The sequence below is a fragment of the Tyto alba genome, unplaced genomic scaffold (assembly GCF_018691265.1).
Source record: "Tyto alba isolate M040663 unplaced genomic scaffold, T.alba_DEE_v4.0 Super-Scaffold_1, whole genome shotgun sequence".
Classification (NCBI taxonomy): Eukaryota; Metazoa; Chordata; class Aves; order Strigiformes; family Tytonidae; genus Tyto; species Tyto alba.
Genome location: NW_024881261.1, coordinates 11,515,747 through 11,542,439, shown reverse-complemented (window position 1 = coordinate 11,542,439; position 26,693 = coordinate 11,515,747). Strand labels below are relative to the sequence as shown.

Sequence of the window (26,693 nt, the reverse complement as noted above, 5' to 3'; positions counted from 1 at the left end):
CCTTTTCTCTCCAAATTCTCCCACAATTTGCATATTGTCAATCACTCAACTTCATAGACCTATTCTTGGAAAGAGAAAGGAAACACATGGTCCTACTCCAATTCCATGGTTTAGACAAAAACGTTGTGTAAGGTATAGACAGCTGAAGCAAATGTTTATGCTAATAGTCCCTCTGCACACGCTTCTGTTTATAGACCATCATACTGTTTTTCACTTTGATGGGATAAGAAAGTGATGAGGAAGAAATCTACAGAGAGAGAGGCATAGGATTCTTTTTGTCTACTTGAGACATTGAGAGTAACTGGGGTTCAGAGCATCTGAAACTGAAAACCCAGGTTTCTTTTATAGTTAGTCACAAGCATGTAGGTCCAGAGCATGATTGTGAGCACCTAATATCTTAAAGTTAGAGCTTATTATGGAGGAAAAAATGGTGGGACAAGCTACACAAAGCAAAATCTGATCAGAAACAGTGATGTGCAAATGGGGAAGGCCTGCTCTGTCTCTCCCAGCATCTTTAGTGAAGAGCCATTATAGCCCCTGCTCATCCTGTATGTGCCTCAGTGTGAGCGCGCCTCAAACAATCTAAATCTGGAGCTTTGTAATTTAGTTCTTAAGTTAGTGGAGAGAGTTTGGATGCTGTGGAAACCAGCTGTGGAATTAAAATCAGTAAACACATTTCAAATACTATTGTAGGAGTACAATTTTGTTATTAAAGCTTGCTGTTTTAACAGATTAGAGAGTAATTAACTATTTTCAGATGTGGCTGCTTCATCTGTCATGCTATCAGCTATTTCTCATTATTGCTTCGATAGCCTTTTTGTTTTTTTAATGTCTTGAGTCTGGCTACTGTCTTCTCTTGTGAAAGATTAAATAGGTTATAGATGATGTTTATGGTATGTAAGATTGGAAAATGGGGAATGTTTTGAGGAGGACTTGTATGTTTGGAGTGTATTTCAAAGATATGGATTAATTTTGATATTTGATTGCTGTGGAGGAATGGAAGTCTTAAGAAAGAAGAAATTACAGTTTTCCAGCTTCTGGTTAATCTATATTGCAGTATCTGTAGTAGAGGCAAGTTGTAAAATTTGAATTTAGGAAAAAATTTTCACACAGGTTTGTTCCATTTAATAAATCCACTGCTGTGCGGAGATCTTTCCTGCTTTCTTCCTATGGTACATTACAGTTACAACTTCAGGTCTTTAATATATGGGTTCTAATTACGGAAAAGGCATGGCATAGATATTTTTAAAGAGATAATAGATATTGTATGGTATAAATATTTTCTAGGCCCTTCTAACTAGATAGCTAGTCAATGTTGCCTGCAATTGCAAAGCATTTGTCTGAACAGTTATGGTGAAGTCCCTCTCAGTTCTCTTATTCAATGTATTCTCAGTCCAGTTGTTATCTAAAGGAGATGTAGTAATGGATATTTTTACAGGGAAACTAAAGCAAATTGGTTCTTGCCTAGGTTTCAGCAAACAGAAAACTTGCTGTGCCTGAAAATAGGAGTTTGGATGAGTTACTGACTCAAGATTCTATGTAGTAAAGAATCTTCAAGTGGATTTAGAGCTTCTGTCTAAAAGTTATAAACTGCGTGAATAAAAAAAATACTACTTTGTATTATTTTATTTTAACCAGGTACACTGGAGAATCTGGAAGAACTGTATTTGAATGACAACCCCAATCTACACAGCCTTCCCTTTGAGCTGGCTCTTTGCAGCAAACTGTCAATAATGAGTATTGAGAACTGCCCGCTCAGCCACCTTCCACCTCAGATTGTTGCAGGAGGACCCTCCTTCATCATTCAGTTCCTAAAAATGCAGGGACCATATCGTGCCATGGTCTGATGCTAATCGGATTGTCCAATACACTGTACAAAATACAAACTGCATTAATGTTGTAATTGTCTGTATATGTATATATAATATAATATATCTGGTTTATATTATATTATATATATATATAAATATATAAATAATATAAAAAGGCAAATTTAAGACTGCATTATGTGTTTCTGCTAATAGAGGAATCATAGCCATTTAGATTTTTTTTTTTTACTCTGTAAAAATGCTTGTCTAAGTTTTCTTTGCTGAATTTGATGGAAGTTGTCTGAATAATCTGGAAATGCCAGTTCATTTTAAGCAATTGCCAATGAACTCAAAGTTTAAATTTAAGGGAAAAAATAGTTTTGCTTAGATTTACTTTCAGTTAAGAGAAATGTATAACCTTTATATAATGAACTTCTCTGTTTTCCTCCCGCCTTTTTTTTTTTTTTTTTTTTGTGTCAAAACCTGAAAGGGTCATGTGTCCTGAGGTTGGGATTTTCTTTTAACTTATTTTGAGATTTGAAGCAAATAGTGTTTTTATATTGTTTACAGTCAGAGTAAATCACTGGATTTTGTTTTATTCCGATTTGCTCTGTTTTAATCAATCATATCTAGAATTTATATGTGTCTGCTGATGAATTTTTATCAACCGGTTTGTATACTAAAAGCATACACTCATCAGAAAAACTGGCAGGTGAAAAGGATGCAGTCAAAACAAAAGAAAAAGAAAAGAAGAAAAAGCTTGAATTCCTTTAAGTCTTGCTTCCCTGAGTTATCAGTTGCAGGCATAACATATCTGAACTGAGCCTTTTGCGGTTGGTCTTTTCTAGCACAAGTAAACCTTTTCAGATTGGTAAAAACATTGAGTATACTCAGTGAAGAGCGGTTTTCATTTTGTGAAGTAACAAGTCCATGAGGTCTAACAGTACAGTTAAATGGCAAGGAAATAATATATATGTACATTTTTATTACAATGTTGAGTCATAAACTACAACAGGCAATTTTAAGGATTCCTTGTAGTCCGTGTACAATAAATGAATGTGTCTTACTTTTAAACATTGCAATATATGTAAGTTTTAAGGTTGGTTAACAATGTACTATGGTTTTATATCTTGACTTGCCTTGTACCTCCTTCCATTATGGAACTTCTGTGTCCAAGCACAATATCTTCACACTGTGCTGTTTTGCTGCTGAACTAAATGCACTTTTCCCCACAGCTGGGGCACTTGCTTCAAAATATTCAGTTCAGTATCTTGATTATTCTTTTTTAACTTCATCCTATCTGTTTCAGTATTAAACCAATCTATTAAAAAAGAGGCACCTTTTTTATTTGTGCATAGATGTTGGTAGCTCAAGAGAAACACTGTAAGTAGTGGACATTCAGTTTTATCATGACTTTCTTGGTTGTTTAAAAGGCAGAAGATGCTTCAGGGAGATTTACACTATTGTTGCACTTGTAGGGCCAGTTTTCCTTTTTCAGGAGGGTAGGAACTCGAGGTGGTTGCATTCCACGGTTACTCAAGCACTGTCCAGTTTATACTCATTGGAATTGCTGCTGGGGTAGTATGACTTAGAGGACTGTACCTTTTGAACAAAACCAAATCAGCTGATGCCATGGGATCTCTTTTTCACATGCAGAGGTTTGGGGAATATTATTTCTGGCTTTCAGGCATGCTTACTTAGACGTATTGCCTTGATCTATTTGCATTCTGTTTTGTCATACACCTTTTCTTTAACAAGGAGTAAGTTTAAATGGAAGGCAGGTGGAGATATAAAACCTTAGAGGGCTTAAACATGCTGTAAAACTATTGTAGATGTCACTGGATTTTACTAAGTAATGTTCTGTTCTTTCTCACACACTCTATCTTCCCCCTCGTGGTTTTTTTTTTTATTTTATTTTTTTTTTACATCTACTGTAGCTTTTCAGTTTAGATTTTAGTTTATAAAAGGCTAGTTCCTTACAGCTCTGCCTGAAGTTAATCTTTCTTAGCATTACGGTGTTAAAATATGAAGATGCTGAAATGCTTAGTATCAAGACTGTAATCTAACTTCTGAATATACTGCTGAATCTGTATTTGTGCCCTCAGGTCACTAGGGGAAACTGGTTTGATTAATATGGTTCCTTAAAACAAAAGTGGCAACCCTTTGTGTTTTCAAGCATCTTGGTCTCATTCCCTGTCAGCTCCTCAATCCCATTTTTATGAGTTGACAGGATTGAATTTTAGTTTGTATATATGTTGATTATTCACCTTGTTAAGGTACATGGTTAATGACTGTATGATTGGAGCTGACCCTCTCTCACATAAATTCTTGTGGAGAAGTTGGCTACCAAACTAGTGCTCGTTACACTTGCTTAAAAACAAACTACTCTTTTCATTACACTTATAGGAATAAAGCTATGTTTTAATTCATTACAATATTAAAAACAGGATATTTTTTCAAACTATCTTTGTACTAGTATGGTTGTTGCAATGCCAGATAATCCTGAGCCCTGTTTTAGGAGCTTAATTTTATACATTCTGAGGTGAAAGCTTATTTTTTCAGTGTCTCAAGAGAGATTTGAATAAAAATAGAGTGAGAGAAGTTCTGGTACAGGAGAAATCAACTCAGAAGGATTTGAAAAATTCTTTAAAATTATCCAGAAAGTTTAAGTATTACATGTGTGGCATGGATTGGGAATAGGTGCATATAAATCCATGTAAGTCCATACATGGATTTATATCCAAATCTATATACAGATCCATATAAATCCAGCTATTTTCATCAGTCAAAACAGTCTTACATCCTGACATAACAGACTTTTGCATCTCCCAGGATGCTGGATTGTTAAGTGGTGCAGTTTCTAAATTGTATTTAATGCCTGATGACATGCAGTTGGACATATGTGCTGGGTTTTCCATGTTTAAGAATTTTGTTTGGCCTAATCAATTAAAGTATGAATGGAAAGAACTTCATACTGACAGGTGTATGTATAACACATACATATATATATATATGTATATGTGTATCTATATATGTATGAAAGTATAGACAAAGTGGAGAAATTAATTCTTTATGGCACCTTTGAAAACAAGATGGAGAAACAGGTGATTCCCAGATACTTGTATTAAGTATTTATCCCCCTTGCCATACTAGGGGAAATATTTTAGAAGGGTTATTGAAAAGTGTGACAATCTTTACTTTGGGTGGAAATCATGACCTTGATTGCTTGCCCATAGATAAAATACAATTTTGTATGTGTCTGTGCCTCTGTACATAAGAATATGTACATATACACATGCCCTGTAAAAACACTATCCTCAATCATGTCTTGATTTAACAAGGTAAATTACTGTACTATAGACTATATAGTATTGTGGAAGTCTGGTAAGGTGTAAAGCAGATAAGTGATTTGTTGAATAATGAAAAGAAGGAATAATTGCTGTTGTGACTCATGTTGGTCACCTATTGCATTTAAGTTTACTAAACAGTTGTTTGGATATTCTTTGCAAAACCCATTAAATTTCTGTCTCTGGCTGTCCCATATTTAAGTTCATCACCAAAGTTGCCTAGTATAAATGCAGTGGAAATGCTGCTTGCGAAGTTGGGTCACACAGTTGTGTAACTGGCACTCTTCTGCTATTGGAAACTTGTAAATTCATACACCCTTTTTAGAAAGAGATTTGGGTTGTAGAATATTTGCTTCAGTGCCTCTCTTCAATTTAGGTTTTCTCTGTAGTTTTGTCCATCTTTTGCTAATGTTGTGTGAGAAAGTGCATGTTCAGACTTGAAGGTCGTGTTTGCTCATGTACATGATTTAGTAAATTAGTACTCAGATTGTCTAGCTGGTTAGCACTTAAACCCATCATGTCACCTGGAATTCAAGTATCATCTTTAATCCTGGGAGTCTGAAAAATACCTTTTATTTAACAATTAGAAAACTTTGAGAGGGTTTTTTCTGTTTTGTTTTTTTTTTGTTTGGTTTTTTTTTTTTTTTTTTGTTTTTGGTTTGGTTGTTTGGTTTTTGGTTTGTTTTTTGTTTTTTGTTTTTTTTTTTTAAAAAACCTTCAAAATAGATTAAATTTCTGAATCAGTACAAACCCACATTGGGCAAGTCTTCATATCTGGATGCAACTAAGAAGTTTCATATAGTCAGTATCATACCTTGGTTGTATCAAATCGGCATGCCAGAGTAGCTTCTAATTAAAAATGGGTAGTTGGCAGTAATTTGCAGAAGGCAAACTTCAAGGCACGGTAAGGACAATTACAAACAAATTATAGTATCTACAAATGGGTTTTGGTTTTACATTAGTAAAGATCAGAAAATTACATTTATTATTCTGATGTTTAGGTCTTAACCAGGACTGCACAGGACTTTTGCTGTGGAAAATACCAAACCACACTAATTCTGTGGTTAAAAGCTAAACAAGAGTGTAAACAGTCTACAAAAAATGTACTTTTAAGCTGAATTATTGTAATGTTGATTGTTATGTCTATATAAAAGATTGCCTTGCTTTTTTTATGAGAGTCATTCTGTATCAATGCATTAATTATAAATAGTATATTTGTAAATAAGCTGCCACTGAGTCTTCTGAAAGATTTCTAGTATTTCTAGTCTAATATTAACTTGGATGTAAGACGTGCTTTTGCAGTGCCCTAAACTACCAGGAACTGCTTTCTCATTATATACCCATCACAGTTCAAAAGACCTGAAGTAAAATATAGATTTTCATGTAGAGTAATTAGACGAAACTTCAAAAGTTGCATTACTGCTTTACTCAGTCATGTAGATTGGACACCTTTTATAAAGCAAATGTTGGTAAAATCTTTTACTTTCATTTTTTTTATAGTACAGTAGGGCATATTGTAAAAAAAGCACCCACCTTTCTCTATGAAAGGGAAAATAAATCTTGGGTTTTAGTGCAAAATGCATTTCAACAACAACAAAATATAGGTATAGAGTTCTGGTGTGTAAAAGACAGACACTGGCATTTAAACTTCCGGTGTAATAAAAGATAATGTTGCCAAGCTGACTTGACACAGATCTAAACCAATATCTTTTAACTGTCAAGCTCATTACAGTAGACACTGTTTCAGGAAGGTCATGCTTGCATCATGTCCTACAAACAAAAAAAACACTAGTGACCTTTGAAGTCAGAATAGAAGGCCTCAGCAGCTCGGATATGATGATCACAAGGAGGGCACTGGTGTACTTGCTAAAGCTGATCACTTTTATAAACTGGAATGGGTCCTCATAGAGCCCGGCAGTAACTTGTGCAATAATCTGAGTGTTTCTGTCCTTACACCAGATTTCTGCTGATTAAATTCAGTAGCGGGTCTGACCAAGCTGCTTAAAGGTCTGTCTTTGAGTGGAGTCATCCCTGTTCCTGTAAGTTATCCAGCAACCCGAAAACAAGCCAAGGAATTGGCCAGTCTCATCACATGAGTGGCTGTGCCCTGCCGTGATGTTGGACCACGTAGCATCCCTCCCCTGCCCGGCCGGGCTGAGTGGCAGATGTCTACGGAACGTAACGGGGATGCACAGTTCCTCGCATACTGCTCCAGACCCCGCCAACCACGGTTTGAAGGGCTTGCGAAAAGGAAGCGGCATCTGTTATCACTGCATTTAATAACCCCTGATAGATTAAGCAAATTCACAGAAGAAAGTGCTTTTTTTTCTTTTTTTTGGGGGGGGATTTTGTTTGTTTGTTTATTTGTTTTAAAATTTCTTTGTATTTCTGGCCTCTGCAACATCCTGTGTCTAATAATTCTACAATATAATTATGTGCTGGGTGAAAAAGTACTTCCTTTTGTTTGTTTTGAACCACACCACCTTATTTCTTTTGGTGACTCCTAGTTCTTATATTCTGAGAAATTTATGAACAGTCTTTTTCCTATTCATCTGCTTTTTACTACTCTTGAGGGTTTTTTCTCATCAACGGCAGTGTTTTTTCTCCGAGTCACAGGGTTCTAGTTTTTTAGCTTCTCTTCAAACAAAATTTCTCCCATTCTGTGATAATTCTTGCTGCCTTTCTCCATGGTTTTCTAGTCCCAGCCCTGAATCTTCTTCCTAATTCATGTCCTTTAGCAAGCTATTTTGTTTTTTTTTTTTTTTTGTGTACAACTAGTTTGTGAAAGAAAAGTACAACTCTGTTATGAAAATTAAAGTTGAGTGGGTGATAGTTTAGTGCTAAACTCCAGTGGGGAATAATCCCACTAGGAAGACTGAGATTCAGACTTCAGATGCAAGCCATCCACTGCAGTAATGAACTGTTTCCTCTGATTAGCTATAACTGACTTTCATCATCTCTTGCAACTAGGTATGAAAAACAAAATAATAAATTTTCCACAGTATGTTGTTTTTTATAATGCCAGGATTTAAAATATTCTGTTCACGCTAGTGAGAGTGTATAGTTTTAGAAAATGTGACTTTTGAATATTTCAGCTGGCCTTTTTAAACTGTCAAAGCTCAAAATTTTTTGAAAATACTGGGAAATTTCTAGTGTTACTGTTTCTTTGAAAGAAAAGTTGGAGACTGACAGTGCACTGGTTCAGTTTTATTTTCCTCCTTGAAGCCTTTGCAGTAATCTGTGTAAGAAATTCCCATACTTAAAAAAAAAAAAAAAAAAAAAAAAAAAAAAAGGGGGTAAAAAAGCAATTTCCTCCTGCCCCAGTACCATCCTGCTGATAATCACTCGGCAGCCACTGCAACTGGGGGGATCTTGCTGGTCATGACGCCTTTCTGTTCAAATGATTGAAGTGAGTGTACACAGATGAGCCTGCATGTTGGCTCTAATTGAGTGAAAAGTGAAGAAAATGTCTTGTTTCTGGAACCCTGTGTCCTAAAGGCCTCAAAAATGTGCAGACAGCATCTTGTGTGACTCTGGGGAGACAGATGACATGTTTGTGTAATTAATCCAGACGAAGTGCTTCAGGATACCGAGTCTCCCAGTGCTGTTCTCCAGTGACAGGTCCTACTTTCCACAGCTGAGAAGTTGTTCATTTTGGTACTTACTGTATGTTGAAGTGTTTAGTGTGCCAGTACTGTACAGAATCTGGATGCTGGGCAGCTTTACAGAGCATAGCTGGTGCTTTGAACTGTATGTGGTGGCAACACACGTGTTGTAGAAAAAAGGTGTTAAAGGGCTGGAGATGGTTAGCTTTGATACAACTAGAAGAGGCTGAGTGCCTTGAAAGCAAATTTGTTTTGTTTTTGCAATCCATCTCGGTCAAATAAAATACATCATCTCTTCGTACAAGCCTTGCCTCACTTAGGATTGTAAGAGTGGGAGATAATTTGATTACCAAGATCAAACGATGGTGTTTTAGAGGAGGAGCCATCTGGAGTATTTGAGTGAGCAGCTGGCAGCCTGGGCTGCACAGTTAATGATCTGACTGTATGCCTTGCAACTATTTTTTTCCACTGCAAAACCTTTTAAGAGTCTTTAGAGATCAATCTACCCCACTGCCTCTGAGTAAGATGCTATCTGCAAAATTGCACACAAGTGTTCCCTTTTAAAAGCTCTTTCCACAACACCCTCTTTTTCCTTTCTATTGGTGAAGTATTTCTTTGTTAAGATTCATAATGAATCCTTAATTTGCTATAGTTTGGTAGTTGCTTCGCTTGACCTAATAGTAACTGGTTTGCTTTTTGTCCTGCATTATTACAGCTGTGCTGCCTGAAGTGATTTCCAAACTTCATGTGGACAGTTGTAATGGAAATACATTTTTCCATTAAAATCTTAAAATGGTATTTGAAAACAGCCATGGTAAGAATGACACAGTAGAACTCTTCTCTCTATATGACCCAAGTTGTCTGGATGCCCTTCAGCTTTTTTCGGTCCTTGCCAGGTACGTTAACTGAGTGGTAAGTTACAATCAAGAAGTCTGCAATCATCTGTCCTTGCCAGCATAGCAGAGGGCAACAAATTCAGCTAGGTAAGGAGCTGCTGGTTGGCGGGGCAGCTCTGATTGCAAGATTTTTAATCTTCTCCAAGTAAAGTACTTCTTGGGCATTTCCAGCCTCCCGGGAAGCCACAGCACCGTACGGTTCTGGTGGGGGGACCAGGAGAGATTCCAGCAGCGCCCGGGAGTCAGAGGTTTGCCTGGAAGGGGTGAAAGGCACTGGAGGGACTTCCCTAAAAGCAAGTTGAGCAAAGTGGTAAGCGGGTCCCCTGTGGCCGGTGTTTGCTGGTTGGTGCTGTTGGTAGCCCACCCCAGCTGCAGCTCCCGGGCCGCCTGCCAGGCAGGAGAGAGCGGAGCCAAGATCGGTCCGGTCTGTGGCTCCACCAGATGGATGGTCCTGGAGCCAGGCCACCACTTCTTGAGAAGAAGCTTTTGAAATTTGGGGGGGTTGATGTGTTGAAACAGAACCGTATTTGGAAGTAGCAGAACCTGCCATGAGAAGGAGGGGCTTTCCCAGCAGTGCCTGTTTTTTTCCCTGAGGGGTCTCTTGCAGTGTCACATCTGATCTCATTCCCCCCACTTGCACTCTCACCTTCCATCTCTCCTACTTCAGGTTTCCCTCTTTTTGCTAACAGCCTGTTATCTCACCCTGGTGTTTCCCACACTGTGCTGAGCTGAAGTAAGTGGAGGAGGGCAGGGAGAGCAAAAAGATGATGTGGGACCAGTGGCTTCTGATTCGTATACATGTTGGTGCATCCAGTTCCTCTTCTGAACTTGCTTTGTATCAGTTACAAGCACCTTCTCTCTAGCTCTGTTGCAGAACGGAGACACCAAGAGAGAAACAGGATTTGGGAACAGATGGCTGGGAGAGGGAAATATAAAAGATGGATCTGCTGCACATGGCACAGCTGTGTGTTACTCTACAGCTTCTCTGTTGGCTCCTTGGATGCTTGGTTTATATATAGCCAAGTTTTTACATGGTGTCTCAGAGTCCCTGTGAAGGGTTTTCATGTCTGGGTACTTACCAGATAAATGATTTGGCTTGGGATACACGTCAAGACTTGGATAGGAATGAATTTTGATTAAATAACAATTCTGTGGCCAATCTTTGCTCCAAACCATTTAGGAGTAAGGATGAATGTTTTAATTTTTGAAGTGATACAGAGTCATTACCAGTCCGTACAGAGTTCTGAAATGTGTAATGCTTATTAATACTCATCACATTTGCTTTAGGAAAACCCACATGCTCCCACAATTAAATTGTTAGTGAAATATTAATGAGAAAATTACATTCTCATTTCATACAGACATTTAATTCCCCAGAAACATAAAAAAAAAAAATATTTTCTTAAGATATTTGTTAAAGTTGCCATGATCGCTTTTTACCACCCTTGTCTCTAGCTCTGCTTAAGGAAAAGTGAGATTGGATTGTAGTGAGGAATCAATGCTGATCTTCAGTGACTTCAACTCCAGGGGACTTTGCTGGCCTGGTGAGGTGTTCCAGTGCTCAGAGACACTGGGAACCCTCCTCAGTAGCACCTGAGCCCATTCCCTGGCTGGCTGGGTGGTCGATCCCATACACACTGCCTGCTGGGTGGCGAGGAAGGTCTCAACAAAACAGTTTTTCGAGGGACTATCAATTAAAGCCAGTTGCAATCTGCAATGAGCTGCCTTTCTGAGGATTTGGGGGGGGGGGTATTTTTAGCCTAGCTGAACTGAAAGGGTGCTGTTAAGCGTTTATATCACAGTTGTGCTGTTTTCCTCTCGATGTGTCTATGCTGGGACTACGCCTCTGGTAATGCTTGGATGCTGTACGGCAATTTCCACTTCTTTGTGGTTGTGACCCAGGGAATGGCTTGGCTTCAACAAGTGGAAAGAAGAGTTCAGGGTGGGTTCAACACTCCCTGTCTGTAGGGGCCCTCTGGTGTTTCGCACAAAGCTTGCTTTCCCTTTCAGTCCTTCTGCCCTTGCATTTAACTGGTGTTGACAGGCTGAATATCTGAATTGTATGTGAAATGGTTGAGATTTCTCCTTTCCCTCCCACCAGCTGTAGCTCCCATTGGTTGCTCTCGGAGTGGCAGAGGGTGTTAAAGACCTCAAGCCTTGTGAGGATGGTCATGACACCCTGTGCTGATGGGAGCACCGCCCTGCAGTATTCTTCCTCTGAGTGCAAAGATAAAACTGGCAGAAGAATTTGCTGACATTGCTCTGTACAGCGTTGAAAATTACTTCTCAGGAAAAAGAAAGGGGAGAGTGTTTTGTTTGTAGCAGCAGAGATTAATGCTTGTTCATATGTGCTTAGTTTTCTGTGACATTTCAGGGAAAGGCATGCATTATTTTGCTCTTGAGTTTTGTATGGCAGGAATTTCCCTTGCTACCTGGGATGTTTCCAGAGAAAAGGAAAATTTGAGTTGAAAAAGCACAAGTGGCGATGTATTATAGCTCTTCTCTCAGCATCTAGTCTATCAGTCTCCCTTCTCTAAGTGCTTTGTCCTGATTACACGTTACCACCCTTGGTATAGTATTCCCAGGTAGGATAAATGTTTCCTGGGGAGACAGCTATTTTGTATTGCTGAAAAGCAACTGATGGTGCTGAGTAAGCAAATAAATAAAAAGCTGGCATTTAAACTTAATTTGAGCCTCTCGGGGGAAGGAAAAAAAAAAAAAAAGTTGTACCTTGCAATCTGCATAGGGATAGTTGTGTTGTAGGCAACAAGGGAATGAGCGCAGTAACGATGATGGATTTCCCTCTGCGGCACGTTGCGTGCAGGATCTGCAAACCACCGTGAGGATGGAAACTCTGGCTCTGGAGACGGCCACCCCCCCTCCTGTGCTCACCAGATGATGAAGGTTTCTGTCTGCTTTCCACTCACCTGGCTGTCATCACGCAGGCCTGGAAGGTGTTGGACCATCCTCCAGCTGGAGTTGGAAGGCAGGTCAGCCCCTGGCCCCGTCGCGAGGGCTGCACTGCTCTGTGAGCTCTCCTCTCTGGGAAGTCCCCCCACAGGGGCAGGTCCCCAGTCCTTCCCCCCGACGGAGAAGATCCACCTGCAAACATTTCTGCTGTGTCCAAGTGGGTGGATCGTGGCTGGGAAGTGGCCTTGGGGGAAATCTCCCCTTTTGCATGGCCTGATGGCTAAGGGGCAGCACAGGGAGAAAGCACCTTGGGAGCTGATGAAGGCAAGCTTGCCCCAGCACCCAGGTGCTCGTAACACCTGGCTGAGTCCACAGCTAAGGTTCTTCCTTGAAGGTATATGTGTCCCTTTCCAACACCCTTCCTCCTCCAAAATGGTTCAGCTGAGGTGGGGAAGGCAAAGCCTTGAGTCAGAAGGACTCTGCCCACCCTGACATCTTTTCCTGGGGGCTTAGCACAGCCTGTGCCTTTAGCTAAGCTGGGTTTGATCACTGGGAGACCCGAGTTTACCCTACATGGTGCTGCTCTTCTGCAGCTGTCTCTTACTTATTGTCCCCCAGGGAGCTGGGGCTTCCCCAGGGCAAGCCAGGTGTGTTTGGGCAGAGGCTGGAGGGTGGGAGGTGGTTACTGGTGCCTGGGGGAGAAGCTACAGCAGCCTGTGGTTCACAGCTGGGGTGGGGGGACAGCAGGGACACAGCAGCGGGGGGGTGGGCAGAGAGTCCTGGGATGGGAGTCAGCCTGTGTGGAGGAGTCTTTCTACAGGACCTTGATTTAGGATAGGGGACTTGCAGGACTCTGGATGCTGTCCCATGTCCTCCTCTGTGTCCCCAGCCCAGGCACCTGTCGGGGTAACTGGGAGAAGCTGGTGCAGAGAGAGGTCTCATTCCAGAGCCGGCTGCAGCTCCTGGATGGCTTCTCAGCGCTATTTGCTTTTGCCACTAGATGGTGAAATAAGTAACGAGGGAGAACACAAAGTCCTGCTGCGTTCCCCAGCGGCCTCACTCCCTGTGAGACCACGCTGATGGGCTCTGCCTTCTGGGAACCCAGCAGTGTCAGGCAAATATCCCCTGGACCTGTTATATGGCTCAGACTTCTAGAACTGCTGCTGCCACCCTGGCTCTCTGATCTTTTAACTCTAGTGCTTCCACCCTGGATTCATGTAGACATGGCAAGCTGGGTTAAACGGAGGCAGCAAACCTGCCTGATGCAAGTGTGCATGGAAAGCTGTCTCCTGCTGTAGCAGCTTGCTGTGGTCTGGTTTTTGAAGGGGGTGTATGATCTGCTCCCCCCCTCCCATGCTGATCTGTACCTGCTGTGAGACCCACACCTTTCCAGGTGGGAGTTGCAACCTTCAGTCCCTGCTTGGCTGCTCTCTGTTGTGCCCTCTCTTTTCAGAGCTGTTTGCTTTGCTGGAAGCTTTGCTCTGGCTGTGCCGAAGGCGGTTGCTGGGGATGTGCAATGAACCAGAGAGTTACAGCTCACCTGGGGCACTTCTGCCTTTGCAAGCGGGGTTGAATGAATATTGCTGACTGCAGCCCCTGGCCCAGAGGTAGCGTCACGGTGTCAGTCTCAGGTGGACACGGGGAGGGAAAGGGCAGAGACATGTGCTTGGGCCCTAGGGAATGGAACTGGAATGAGCAAGTTACTCCTCAGCTGAGTAATTGAATGTTAACCTCTCCCAGTTGGGAAATTAAATGCTTTAAAGTGAGGCAGCCTCAATTTTGTCTTAAACATGGGCTGGCTCTGCTGATGAAAGGTAACTTATTGAGCTGGAGAAACTTGATTGGTTTCATTTAGGGAAGGCTACAAGGAAAGTTAGTGGTACCCAATCTTTCTCCTCTCTGAATGCTGGCCTGGGTGCCTCTCCACATGCCCAGGACTCCCTGCTCCTCCTCTGAAAGGCTGGTTAGAAACCCCCTTTTGGCCATTTCTGTACTGTTGCCTTTGCGGTTGGCTGGAGAGGCTGATGGCAGTGCCCCTGCCAGCCTCGGCTCGGGAGCACGGCGATGCTCCTGGCTCAGCTATCACTCGCTGGGGCATCGCTGCGGGGGGAGCTGGCTGCCTTTGTGCTGGAGCAGATCAGGGATCAGGGCTGTATGGGGGTGACCTCTGGGAGCGAGTGATGCCAGAGGGTGAGGAGCATTCACCTTCCCTTGCTCTGGCCAGAGCGGGAAGGACTTAGCTGTGTTTTTGCTGTGTTTTGGCTATATGGTCCCATATGTATGGAAAAGCCCATTGTAGTGTGGTAAAGGGTTTTGTGGGAGGCAGTGAGTCAGTTCCCCGAGCGAGGGACTGATGGTGAGTGGTATGGAAGGTCCCTGTAATATGTTACAAATGGACTGTTTGGTTTGTTTTTTCTTATGTTTCTGTCATTATTGGCTATTTTCAATGGGATCCAGCTTTTGAGCTGGCAGGACGAGAAGCTTGGGTGGGGGATGGAGCTGCTCCCCAGCACTGACGGATGGTCTCATGGTGTTTAGTACTGGCCACGTTGTTGGATGCAGCGAGGATGGAGGATTCCAAGATAGGAAACTGGATAAACAAAATAGGACTGCATAAAAACACACTTGCCTGTGCTCGGCACGGAGGAACCCATGGGTGTATGTACTGGTGGGTGCTGCAGAGAGAAAATGCACATTTCTCTCTCCCCTTCTCCCCTAGGCATGAAGTGCCTGAGGGGCACAAGGCCAGTGACACACAGACAGCCGGGGAGGGTTTTGTTGTGCATCGCTCCTCCTGCAGAGCTGAAAGAAGCTTTTAATGTCACAGAGGCCACCGTGACACCAGGCAGAAGTGGGAGATGGAAAATAATAAATAAACCAGAGGCTCGCATGAGTGCAGTCCCCATGTCTCAGCCTCACCCCCGACTCTGCCATGCTATAATCTGTAGCACAGAAATGTTTCTCTTGGCTGTTGGTTTAGGGCTGTGCAATCAAACCTGGTAGTTAAAATCCTGCTGAACAGGGCAGGCAACCCGAACGGCAGCTAATGAGGAAAGGCAAGCAGAGCTTTCAAGCTATTTGCAAAAAAAACATCAGAGGAGCAGGTGGTCACATAGAATCCATCTTGTTCTGGTTTGAGCCAACTCTCTGTAGATGGGGGGTAGTGAAGAACTGCTGCTGTAGGTAATATTCAGTGTGCCTCCTTTCCTTCCCCTCTGAACATCTGATACCACAGCAGCATCCCTGCTCGCAAGGGGATTAGGTGCTAGCACATACTGCTGTCGCAGCTATCCGTTTCCTACTGGTTTATTCAAATAACTCGGAAAAGTACATCCAGCAGCTGAGTCCAGACAAACTCTGTTGAAAAACATAGCTCTGCAGAAGCCTTTGCTGTGAGATCTGTGAAAAGAGCAAAACCCAAACTTGCGTGTGCAGTGGCAGACAGGGAAAGGAAGGGCTCTGGGGGTCTGGGTTTGAATGTGTGTGCTGGAGGAAAAGGGCCAGGGGTCCCAAAGCAGCTGGAGGGGTGGCCAGACCAGCCAGACTTCCGATGAATTTCTCTTTGAATTAATTTTTCAAATAAGAGGAAAATGTGAATGACAGCGTTTGAAACACCTCCCTGGAAATGGATGGTGTGCTTGTGGTATTACTTTGCAGTGGCACCATCATACACCCAGAAATGCCAGGTTTGCCTGCAGAAGGTCCGTGCCTCTTCCCCAATAGCTCCTACGGTGTTTTTCTTCCTGAGGTTACCCCAGGAAAGGGGAAAAGCATTTTTTTTTTTTTTTGTGCGACTCAAGTGCATCTCTACCAGCTTGCCCTAGGCCTGGGGGAAAACTGGCCAACTCAAAGCTGCTGTGAAGGGCTATTCAGTCATTACTTCACAGGGTGTCACAAGCCATGGGATTTCAGTGTGTTACCCGCAGGGGAGCCCAGTTACTAAAGCAAATCTTCCTGAAAGACACCCTGCTTTGATTTATTCAAACACATCTAGTAGCACGAGCAAAATCCACAGGTACAATGAGGGCTTCCTGCCATGGATATGCAAATATTGAGCTCAGTGCAAATGAGCAAACCACACATCTCCTAACACAAAGCAAACTGACTGCTGTTTACCTCTGGTTGCAGGGCACCCATGGCTCCAAACCAAGGCTCCCCTCTTTGATGGCTTGTGTCAAGTCGGCACAGAGCTGCTCTCGAAAGCTTCTGCTGAGAAATAATTTCTGCACCTTGTTCTAGTGGTTGCCCCTTTCAGGCAGTCCCCCCAGGAGTCCGTGCTGCCGTGCCTAGAGCTAGCTTTAGGTTTGCTCAGCTCCTGTAACCCTGCACCAGACTGTCCAAAAAGCAAGTCTCGGTCCTTCAGCAGCTCATTACTCTTTTCCCCTGCCAGAATCTCATTCTTGTTCTGGCAATAAACAATTCCTGGGGCTGCTTGTTCAAAACACACATTTTGCAGCCTTATTACCATAACGATTCTTCCCAGAGATTATCTCCCTGTATGTGATTTGTTCCCTGCTGTGAGCAGCTCTGAGACCCCATGAATGTTTCTCAGCTCCTTCTCCCAGAGAGGCAGCAGGGGAGGGTAGTCCCAGCTCCCCCCGTGATGCTGGAAGCGAGGTCGGAGCCGATGGGTGGAAGAGATGTATAAACATGGAAGCAGCGTGCCTAATTAATGACCTGAAACCAGCCGTAAAGGTCAGCTTGTTTGCAAGGGATGCGCTTGAGGTACACGTGCTGAACGTGAACTTCGCTGCCGTGCCTCGGAAAGGGCATCGCCGCCCGCCCGGGACGGCGGCTGGCGGAGGGGGAGCTGTCAGAGGAGGATCGATAGCCTTCAGCCTCACTTGTTAGTGCGTACCCTGGCTGTCCCCCCCCCATCGCCCAGCGAGCTCGGCTCCTCGCAGGGCTCTGCTGAGATGAGAAAGCAGGCTGCTTTCCGGGGAAAGGGCAGGCTCCTGCAGCTCTTTGGCGTGCGATGCTGCCGTAGATCAGGCTGTGTTTTGGGCTGTCTCGTTGGGCACTTGACTGCGTTTGAACTGCAGAGTCTTTATAGCTCCTATCGATGCCGTCAGCAGCACGCATTCAAAAATTGAGCATCTGGATGCAAATGCCAGGGGATTGATATAAAAATTTTATTTACTAGCTGTTTTTTCTCCCCCTGAAGCTCTCCTCCTTGGTCTTCCAAGGGCTACAAACTCAAGTTTCTTGCCTAATCCCAGGACTCTGGGGGCTGAGGCTTTATGAATATAGATTTGTAAAGAGGTCAGGGTGTGCTGCGGGTTGTTGTGTGAGACCTTCAGGGTCCTTTGCCACCCCAGCAGTTTCTGACCACCTTTCACCTCAAGAATTGGGCAGAGCCATGGGACAACCTGCAGAGAAAATAAAGGGGAGACCTGGTATTACCGAGTCACTTTGCAGACAATGCTGAGCATTGCTGGTGCCAATAAAATCACAGAGATGTCACATGCACAATGGCAGTGGTGCTGCAAGGAAAGTGCCTTTGATGAGACAGGTTTTCTGCCTCTCTGAGATGAATACAGTGCCACCCCAGCTGTCCCCCCCTTGCAGAGTTCTCTTTCCAGTGGTGTTTCTGGGACAAACACTTTTCTTCAGGCTTTTGGCCTCGTGTGTCCCTCTCATACTCTTTGTCCCAACAAAGAGCCCTGATCAAAGCTCTGCTTTTGCGACGTGATGGCTCAGGAGCGATGTTGGCTTGGTTTAGCTTCAGGCAGACAGAGGGTGTCTGGCCACAAAAGGAGACAGAAAAATCAAGGCAGCTGGTCATGTTTTCTTATTTAAATCTGCTCTCTGCCTGTGCCGGGGAAGACAGCTCAGCTTTGCAGAGAACATGGGGGTATGTAGGGTGTTTCTAGAAAGGCACCAGCTCAGGTCTGCAGCAAAGCCTCTCAGACAGTCCATGGTGGCCTTAGTGCAGGTGTGCTGCTACAACTGAGGTCAAACTGGCCAGAAAAGGGGTTATCCTTTTCTGGCAGGGCATGGCCTGCACCCTCCCTCTCTCTGGGACCTTCCTTCCAAGCAGTGACCAAGGAGGCCTCTGCCAGGGGTGATCTCAAGCCCCTGCAGATCCCACATCTGAAGGTGAGGAAGATGCACTGCAGGGCAGAGCTGTGGGTCCCTTGCAACGAGCAGAAGGCAGGAGATGCTCACTAAGTCCAGCATCTCCTTTACCTCCCATCCGGCCTTCCCACAGACTTTGGTGAGTCCCTTTGCCCTTTGAGTCTCAGCTTGTCCCTTGCAGTGAAGTCTGTGGTTATATACTGCATTTACTGTCAGATGGAGATCGTTTCCACATGTATGTCAGTCATCTTGGGTTCAATTTACAGGTTTTAAGTCACTCCCTGCAGATTGCCTTTTTCTCAGGCAAACTGGCGCAGAAGGTCCTGCACTTCCTTGCTCAGACAGTGGGATTCCCCGTTTTCCCTCGCTCGGCCCCGTGCCAGCCCCAGAGGCTTTGCTCTCCAGCTCCCAGACCTTGTCTCTCCCACTCCTGATGCTTCTCTCCAGGCGTCATCTCTCCAGGGTCTGGCTTATAACACGGTGTGTGGCACAGGGACAAAGATGACAGGGCTTCCTCCATCTCACAGATGAAATACGTTTTTTGGCCCAAGTGTTCAGCATGGTGATTAATTGAGAGCTGCCTGCATCTGAAGCACCGAGTGATCATCATTAGAACCATCTGAAAATGAGGGAGAAGAGACTGAGCAAGAGGAGCAGGGCTGGAGTCTGTGCGCGGTACCGGTGAGTACTCTGTGTATGCTGAGAACTGACAGCTTTGGGTGCGGGGAGGGCTGCCAGGAACATCACTACCACTCTTTCACTATTAAAAAGGTCCCGTATTGCTGTTGCAGCCACGCAGGTGGGCGCTACCAGCCCCTGTGCTGCTAAGGGAGCACCTGGGGATGCTCCCCGAGGCCAGGACACCCCGTAGGGCAGCATAAGGGGGGGGGCTGCTGCCTGCCTCCCTCTCTCCTGCCCGTGGGGCTGGGGAGGACAGAGGTGACAAGGAGTCAGTGACCTGGGCCTGGTGCTGTGGGATGGGAGCCCTCGTGGGTGCTGTGGGGGGGGGGGGCTGAGCCAGGCTGGGGGGCCGGGTGGGCGCTGACCCCACCCGCGGGTGTTCCGCCGCCCCCTCCTTCCCTGGGTGGGGGCTGCCTGCGGAAGGACCGTTTCCCCGTCCGTGGAGCGGGGCGCTAGGGCTCCTCCTGCCGCCCCTGGGGGGGGGTGGGGGGTGGGGGGGCTGCCCGGGGGCTCGGCCGGCGGGCGGTGGGTGCAGTGAGGCGCCGCGGCCAGCAGGTGCCACTGCCCCCCCGCGCTGCCCGGGGCCGCCGCCGCCCGCCACGGCGGCAGCGCCGAGGGGGCCGGCCCCAGCCGCCCCCCCCGGGCTCCCCCAGCCGCCCCCCCCGGGCTCCCCCAGCCGCCCCCCCCGGGCTCCCCCAGCCGCCCCCCCCGGGGCTCCCCCAGCCGCCCCCCCGGGCTCCCCCAGCCGCCCCCCCTGGCCCCGCAGGCTCCCCGGGTCGCTGCTGGCGGCTTGGCCGGCAGCCGAGCTGCCCCCACGGGTGAGATGCGGAGCCGGAGGGGAAAGCGCTGCCCTCGGGGCTCCCGGCGAGCGCGGCCGCAGTGATGCAGTCGGGGTCCCCACGCACACGCGGGATGGGGCCGGCAGCTCGGCAGCTTAACCCCACCCGGTAGGAGCAGCCCCCCCCCCCCCCCCCCCCCCCCCCCCACGCCTCCTCGCCGCATCGCGGTGGGTGCCCGGAGTTCCGCGGGATGCGCAGCGCCTGCACGGCGGGCACATCTCCCCCCCCGCACCCCCTCCCTTCCCCCCCCCAAACACGCACCCTGGCCCCGCTTCCTCTGCCCCAGCTCCCCCCTCCCCGGCTCCGTGCTCATCCCCACCCACACCCCCCCCCCCCCCCCCACGGGTGCGACCGGCCGCGTTTCGCTCAGCGGGGCCGCTCCTCTCTCCGGGCGGGACGAAGCCGCTCCCGCCGCGGGGGCGGCGAGACCGTGGGACGGGGCGAGGGTGATCAGCGGGGCTGGGGGGGCAGCGGGCGAGGGGTTGGGGTGCCAGGGGGCGAGCGGGCGTGCGAAACACAGAAAGGGCCGAGCAGAAAGCGTGTGGGTATGCGTGGGGCGAGGGGAGCGGCGGGTTGGGCGGGGGGTGGGGTGGGGCGCGCGTGTCTGTGTGTCCGTGTGTGTGTGTCCGTGTGCATGTGTGCGCGCACCGGGGGCAGCTCCCCACGTGGGGCTGACGCGGCAGCCCCGGCCTGATCCGGGGCTATAAAGCCGCCCGGCAGCGAGCGAGGCGGAGCAGCCGCCGCCGGCTGCAGCCTCAGCCGCGGCTCCGCGCCCCGCTCCGCGCCGCTCCGCGCCCCGCTCCGCGCCGCTCCGCGCCCCGCTCCGCGCCCCGCTCCGCGCCCCGCTCCCGGCGCTCAGCTCCCCAGCATGAGCCGCGGGCGGCCGCAGCCCCCCGGCCCCCGCCGCTCAGCCCCGCCCCGGGCAGCGGCTCAGTAGCAGCGCGGAGCCCCGCGGAGCCGGGCGCGGCGCGGGTGGGGCAGGGAGCGAAGGGCGGGAGCGTCCGCGCAGCCGGGGTTGATGTTTAACCTGGAGCGCCCGTTCACGGAGAGGGGCCGCGTCTTCTCCTCCATGGAGTACCAGCGGCAGCTGGAGGAGGAGGAGGGCTACCCGCCTCCCGGCACCAACGGGACCTTCAACGACAGCGGTGCCGGGCTGGGCTGGGGCACACCGTACCCCCTGCACACCACCGTCACCCTCATCAGCCTGGCGGGTTTGCTCATGCTCTTCACCGTCTTCGGCAATGTCCTGGTCATCATCGCTGTCTTCACCAGCCGGGCGCTCAAGGCCCCCCAGAACCTCTTCCTGGTCTCCTTAGCCTCAGCCGACATCCTGGTGGCCACGCTGGTCATCCCTTTCTCCCTGGCAAACGAGGTGATGGGGTACTGGTACTTTGGCAAAGTCTGGTGTGAGATCTACCTGGCCTTGGATGTGCTGTTCTGCACCTCCTCCATTGTGCACTTGTGTGCCATCAGCCTGGACCGCTACTGGTCCATCACCCAAGCCATCGAGTACAACCTCAAGCGCACCCCACGCCGCATCAAGTGCATCATCTTCATCGTCTGGGTCATCTCGGCCGTCATCTCCTTCCCACCGCTCATCTCCATTGAGAAGAAGAGCGGGCAGCAGGCTGACCAGGGGGTGGCAGGGTGCAAGATCAACGATGAGAAGTGGTACATCATCTCTTCTAGCATCGGCTCCTTCTTTGCCCCCTGCCTCATCATGATCCTGGTCTACATGCGCATCTACCAGATAGCCAAGAGGCGGACCAGGGTACCGCCGAACAAGCGGGCAGAGCGCCCCGAGAAGAGGCAGAACGGCTTGGCCGACAAGGAGGACCTGCCAACCACAGCCCAGCTCAACGGGGAGAAGGCAGCAGGGGATGGCGGCGGGCAGGAGGGAGAGGTCAATGGCATAGACATGGAGGAGACCTCTTCCTCTGAGCACCAGGAAAACAACCAGTGTAAGAAGTCAGAGAGGCCATCGAGGGGAAAGACCAAGACTAAGCTGAGCCAGATTAAGCCTGGGGACAGTTTGCCTAGGAAGGTGGAGGAGGAGAGGAACACCAAAGGGTCCCGGTGGAGGGGCAGGCAGAACCGGGAGAAGCGCTTCACCTTTGTGCTGGCGGTGGTGATTGGGGTGTTTGTCATCTGCTGGTTCCCCTTCTTCTTCACCTACACGCTGATGGCCGTCTGCAAGAGCTGCTCTGTGCCCGACACCCTCTTCAAGTTCTTCTTCTGGTTCGGTTACTGCAATAGCTCCTTGAACCCCGTCATCTATACCATTTTCAACCATGACTTCAGACGGGCCTTCAAAAGGATCCTCTGCAGGATAGAGAGGAAAAGGATTGTTTGAGGGACCCTTTGCTATGGGCAGGACTAGTTCAAGACTTTGTAGGAGAGTACAGCATGGCTCTCTGGGACTGTGCTTGCATGGGATGGTTTCCTTCAGCTCGTGAGCAGGAAGCCTTTAAAACCCGAGAGGAGCGTATGGAAACGCTGAGGAGCAGCAGGCAAGTGGAAGTCCGAGCTGTGGCATTTGGCTTTCCAAGGGAGGATGGCCTTTGACTTGCTTAGTTTATTTTGTTAGTTCTTTTTTCCTTTTTGCCAGAATCTCTCAGTGGATATTTTCATGACTGCTCAGTTTGACTCTTTAAAGAGGAGCCACATGCAGCTCCGTGAGATGAACAACAAAGAGGGAGTATGCCACCCCAGAGGTGTTGACTTTTTTTATTTTGTTGTATTGTTTTTTTTTTTTTCCTGTTGTATATGTAATTAATTTTAACCCTCTTGTAAAATACAGTATTGTATCCCTGAATCTGAATGTCTTAATTTTTGTAAGGCAAGCAGCTTTGAAACTGTGAATGCTTTAATTATCTTTGACACCTTAAAAGTCCCTCTCTTCGCACCCCCTGAAAACTCCCTCACTCAAACCCACTGATCAACTAGAGCCATTCCCCCTACCTGACGGTTTGATAATATTACCAAAATTTCAATGTCCTGTCTTTTTTTTTTGGGGGGGGGGGGGGGGGGGGGGGGAGGGGGGGGCTATAAAGCTTATGATCAGACACCTCCATCAGACTGTCTATTTTTGTTGTTATTTTTATATTGTGCCTGATTCTGTTGCCTGTGATATAATACAGCTGAGATGGTAACTGCCCTCTCGTTATTCGTTAAAGCAGACCCTGATGGAGCAGTGGCTTTGCTGTGCGGGCAGGGACGTCCCGGGCGGTGTGAAGCTTGGGACCCGGCCAAGCTCCCCACGAGTTAATCTCAGTTGATATTATACCACACTGCAGCACCGAAACGTGTTCGATGCTAACTTGCTTCCCTCGCCTCCAACTGTAAATAGGTAACATTTCAAAGCAAATAGCAGGGCTCTGCATATCATGTTATCTCATTTGTATTGATTTGTAATGGTTTAACTCCTGTGGGCTCTCCTGTGGAAGAGGAGGGGGTTTGTGCACAGGGGCTGTTCCATCTTTCTGAATTAAGGGAGAAGGCTTGAGTTTTTAATCTGTCAGTCCCATCTTTCCTAGGAAATACAAAAGCATCCCTCTTTCAGTCTTATAGAGGGCAAAACTCAGATGGGAAACTTAACTGACAGTTTCTCCAGTATTTTATAGTGTAATTAAGTGTAATTCTTTTTTTTTTTTTAATAAATGTGTAAATATTGTGAGATTGGAGCAGGAGAGAGAGTTAATACTGCTTTTACACTCCTTTCCTGAAATGTCATTCAGCTTTCTGCAAAAAAAAAAAAAAAAAAACCCCAAAAAACGCAAACAACCCAACAAAACCTACCCACAACAAAAATGGACAGAACAAATCTAACATCCTTGTGCCATGAAGAAATTTCTGGAGAATGTTAAAAGGAAAAACTTTTGATTCATCACAATAAATGAGTCTGCAAGCCTTTTAGTGTTATGAAAACAGCTTTATCAAATACTGACAAGTCATAGAAATTGCTTGGAGAAAGCAAAGTTTGTAAAAGTCTCATGTGTAAGATGAATTTGCCTTCTCTGGAGTTGTATAGTACACAGGAAGAGACTTTAAAATACCTTTTTACTTTTGGGAAGTGTTTTGTTGATTTTGCTCTCTTTTGACTTTGTAATTAACTCCAAGGGTCCCCAGATGCACCTTGGGACCTGGAGAGCAATGTTTACATTCACTTGCATTTTCAGAATTGAATCCTCAAGAGGTGAGGAAAACAAATAAACTGTGCTTTAATGTAAAAAAAAAAAAAAAAGAAAAACAAAACACGAGCAGAAGTTGCTAAAATGGATGATTATTTTTATTAAATAAAAGAATGTTTACAGATCAAGTGTGAAAACCCTCTGAATAATCTGTTAGCTGTTTATTTTATTTTTTTTTCCAGCTGTTCACCGATCTTCCCTGCAGCTTTGGTCTTGACGTTTTTTAAAGAACACATTGGGGAAAGCACTTGTGTTTTCTGAAAGGCGTTGTTACCCCAGGTAGGGAACAATTGGTCTGTTCATTGTGCAGTGGCATAATAACAAACGAGTCCTTGATAATTCTTGGTTCCCTTCCCTTTCATGCCACAGTAAGAGCATTCATGTGTTTCTTAAAGAAAAGAGCTTAGGGTTTCAGGGTGTGATTTGCTCCCTGGAAATGCAGCCTGGCACTATTGCTGGGGATGCCTGGCTGGTGCAGCATTTACAGCTATTGAGTTGAGAAGGTTTTGAATAATTAGATTGCAAGTGGAATTAGAAATGATAAGGCTGGAAGGCAATGTTTCTTGATATATGCAGGAGTGTCCGTCTGAGCGGGGCTTTGTTTCCAGTGCCCGAGAGCCAGCTGGCCGGGCTCGCTTGCCCGTTCACTAGTGCTGCCGAGACCCTCCCTGCAGGAAGGTGATGGGGGGCTGTTCCCCCACCGAACCAAGCGCTGCTTCTGTGTGGCTACCGGCCTCCCTGAAGATGCCAGGGTCTACTTGCCATCGGCTTCAGCTGGGCTCCTTTGCCACCAGTACCAGGTAGCTCCAGAGGCGGGGCGGTGGGGGGGATGGGACACCTTGAGGCACCGTCCCTCCCCGTGCTTTACTGCGTGCTTTGTTTTGTCGAGGAGCACATTTAACCTTCTGGGAGCTCTGTCTCCTGGTCTTCCCAATGTTGGGGTGCCTGGAGTCACCCTGCCTCCCTGCTTTGCTTCTTTGGTGAGAAAATAAGTGACCAGAGCCCGGTGCTGGAGCTGCTGGTCTCACAGCCCCACTCTGCCACTGAGGTTGCGGTTGGAGGTGCTTGGCGAGCTGGGAGGGGGACCAGGGCTGGCAAGCAACATCGCTGCTGGGTGTAGGGCACCTGGTGATGGCTCAGAGATGAACCTTTTGGTCACCTCATGGTGCCCTTTGCAGGCCGGAAGGGTTTGATCTGGGCAGAATGTCCTGCTGTCCATCCTTTGGTCTTTGCTGGTCCTGTTGGCCCTGAAGGGTTGTGCAAAGTGGACCCCGTGGGGCAGGAGGTAACCCAGCAGCCATCGGTTATGCTTGCCCCATTCCTCTGGCTGTCTGATGTCCTCATGGCCAAACCTCTAGGACAGACAGTAGTGGGTTTAGGGCTGGGGGACTGGGGCTTTGGTGGGCTTTCAGTTAGTGAGGCTTTGCACAGCTGAAATGTCTGATTGTTCCCAATTTTCCATCAAAAGTAGAAGTAAGGTGCAAAAAAATGAAATTATGCCTCCAGAATTGTCTCCCTCCCAAAACCTCATGCCCTCACAGTTCAGTCCAGTCAATAAAATACTCAAGGGGCTATTTTACATGATGACAGTGACTCCCTGCGTCTGACATGGCCGAGCTGCCTGTCCATCCTTATGGCCAGTGCTTGAACTTACACCATCCTGCTGCCTTTACCACCTTCCGACACAGGCTTTTATTTCATTTTCCCTGAGCTGTTGGTCATTTTGGTTTCAGCTGTGTCCTGGACCCTCCATGCCTGCTGGGGATGGACACATCCAAGCTGTAGCAACCTCCGGGCACTGTGGGCCGTGTGATGGAGGTGCTGGGGTGAAGCCACCATCACTTTCCCTTTGGTAGGTGAGGATCAGCCCCGCTGCCTCCGAGCCAGAGGTCATGTTACTGTGGGCTTTGCTGGGACGTTGCCTCTGGCTCTGCCATAACCGTGCCCAGCTCTGCCATCCCACCCACCTCTGTGCCTGCCCCATCTCGCTGTGGGGCTGAGTCCCACCGCCCTTAACTGGTCCCAATGCCCGGCTCTTCCCCTTCCCCCTCCCGAATCCCTCCTCAACAGGAAAAAGCTGCCTCATTGCTCCCAGCTCATTCCCATGCAAATGACACATTAGCGGATGTAATGAACTTTGGTTGTTTTTTATAACCTTTTATTTTGGGGCTGAAAGGTTAATGGTGTGAGGGCGGGGAGGGGAACCTGCCTCTCAGCAGGGTGGGAGGCTCCAGGCTGGCACAGCGAACAGCATCCAGAGGTGCCACTGACAGCTTTGCCCCGGGAGGTCTTTCTCCACACACAGCTTTCCTGCGTGGGGTGACCCTGCACCCCACCCC

General features: G+C 47.2%; 2 protein-coding genes across 4 annotated transcripts in view; both read left to right on the top strand.

The window, feature by feature from the left end:
• Nucleotides 1–7,605, top strand: part of SHOC2 (SHOC2 leucine rich repeat scaffold protein) — a 70,562-nt gene extending 62,957 nt beyond the window's left edge. For all 3 annotated transcript variants that reach the window (XM_032988674.2, XM_032988673.2, XM_032988675.2), the window contains exon 9: nt 1,639–7,605. In XM_032988674.2, the coding sequence (XP_032844565.1) occupies nt 1,639–1,847 (209 nt within the window). In that variant the 3' untranslated portion in view covers nt 1,848–7,605. The remainder of the gene's footprint in view (nt 1–1,638) is intronic.
• Nucleotides 7,606–21,017: 13,412 nt separating this feature from the next.
• Nucleotides 21,018–24,407, top strand: ADRA2A (adrenoceptor alpha 2A). Its single transcript, XM_009967803.3, has one exon. It carries the CDS (start codon nt 21,183–21,185, stop codon nt 22,515–22,517), a length of 1,335 nt encoding a protein of 444 aa, XP_009966105.3. The 5' UTR covers nt 21,018–21,182; the 3' UTR covers nt 22,518–24,407.
• Nucleotides 24,408–26,693: the final 2,286 nt, after the last annotated feature.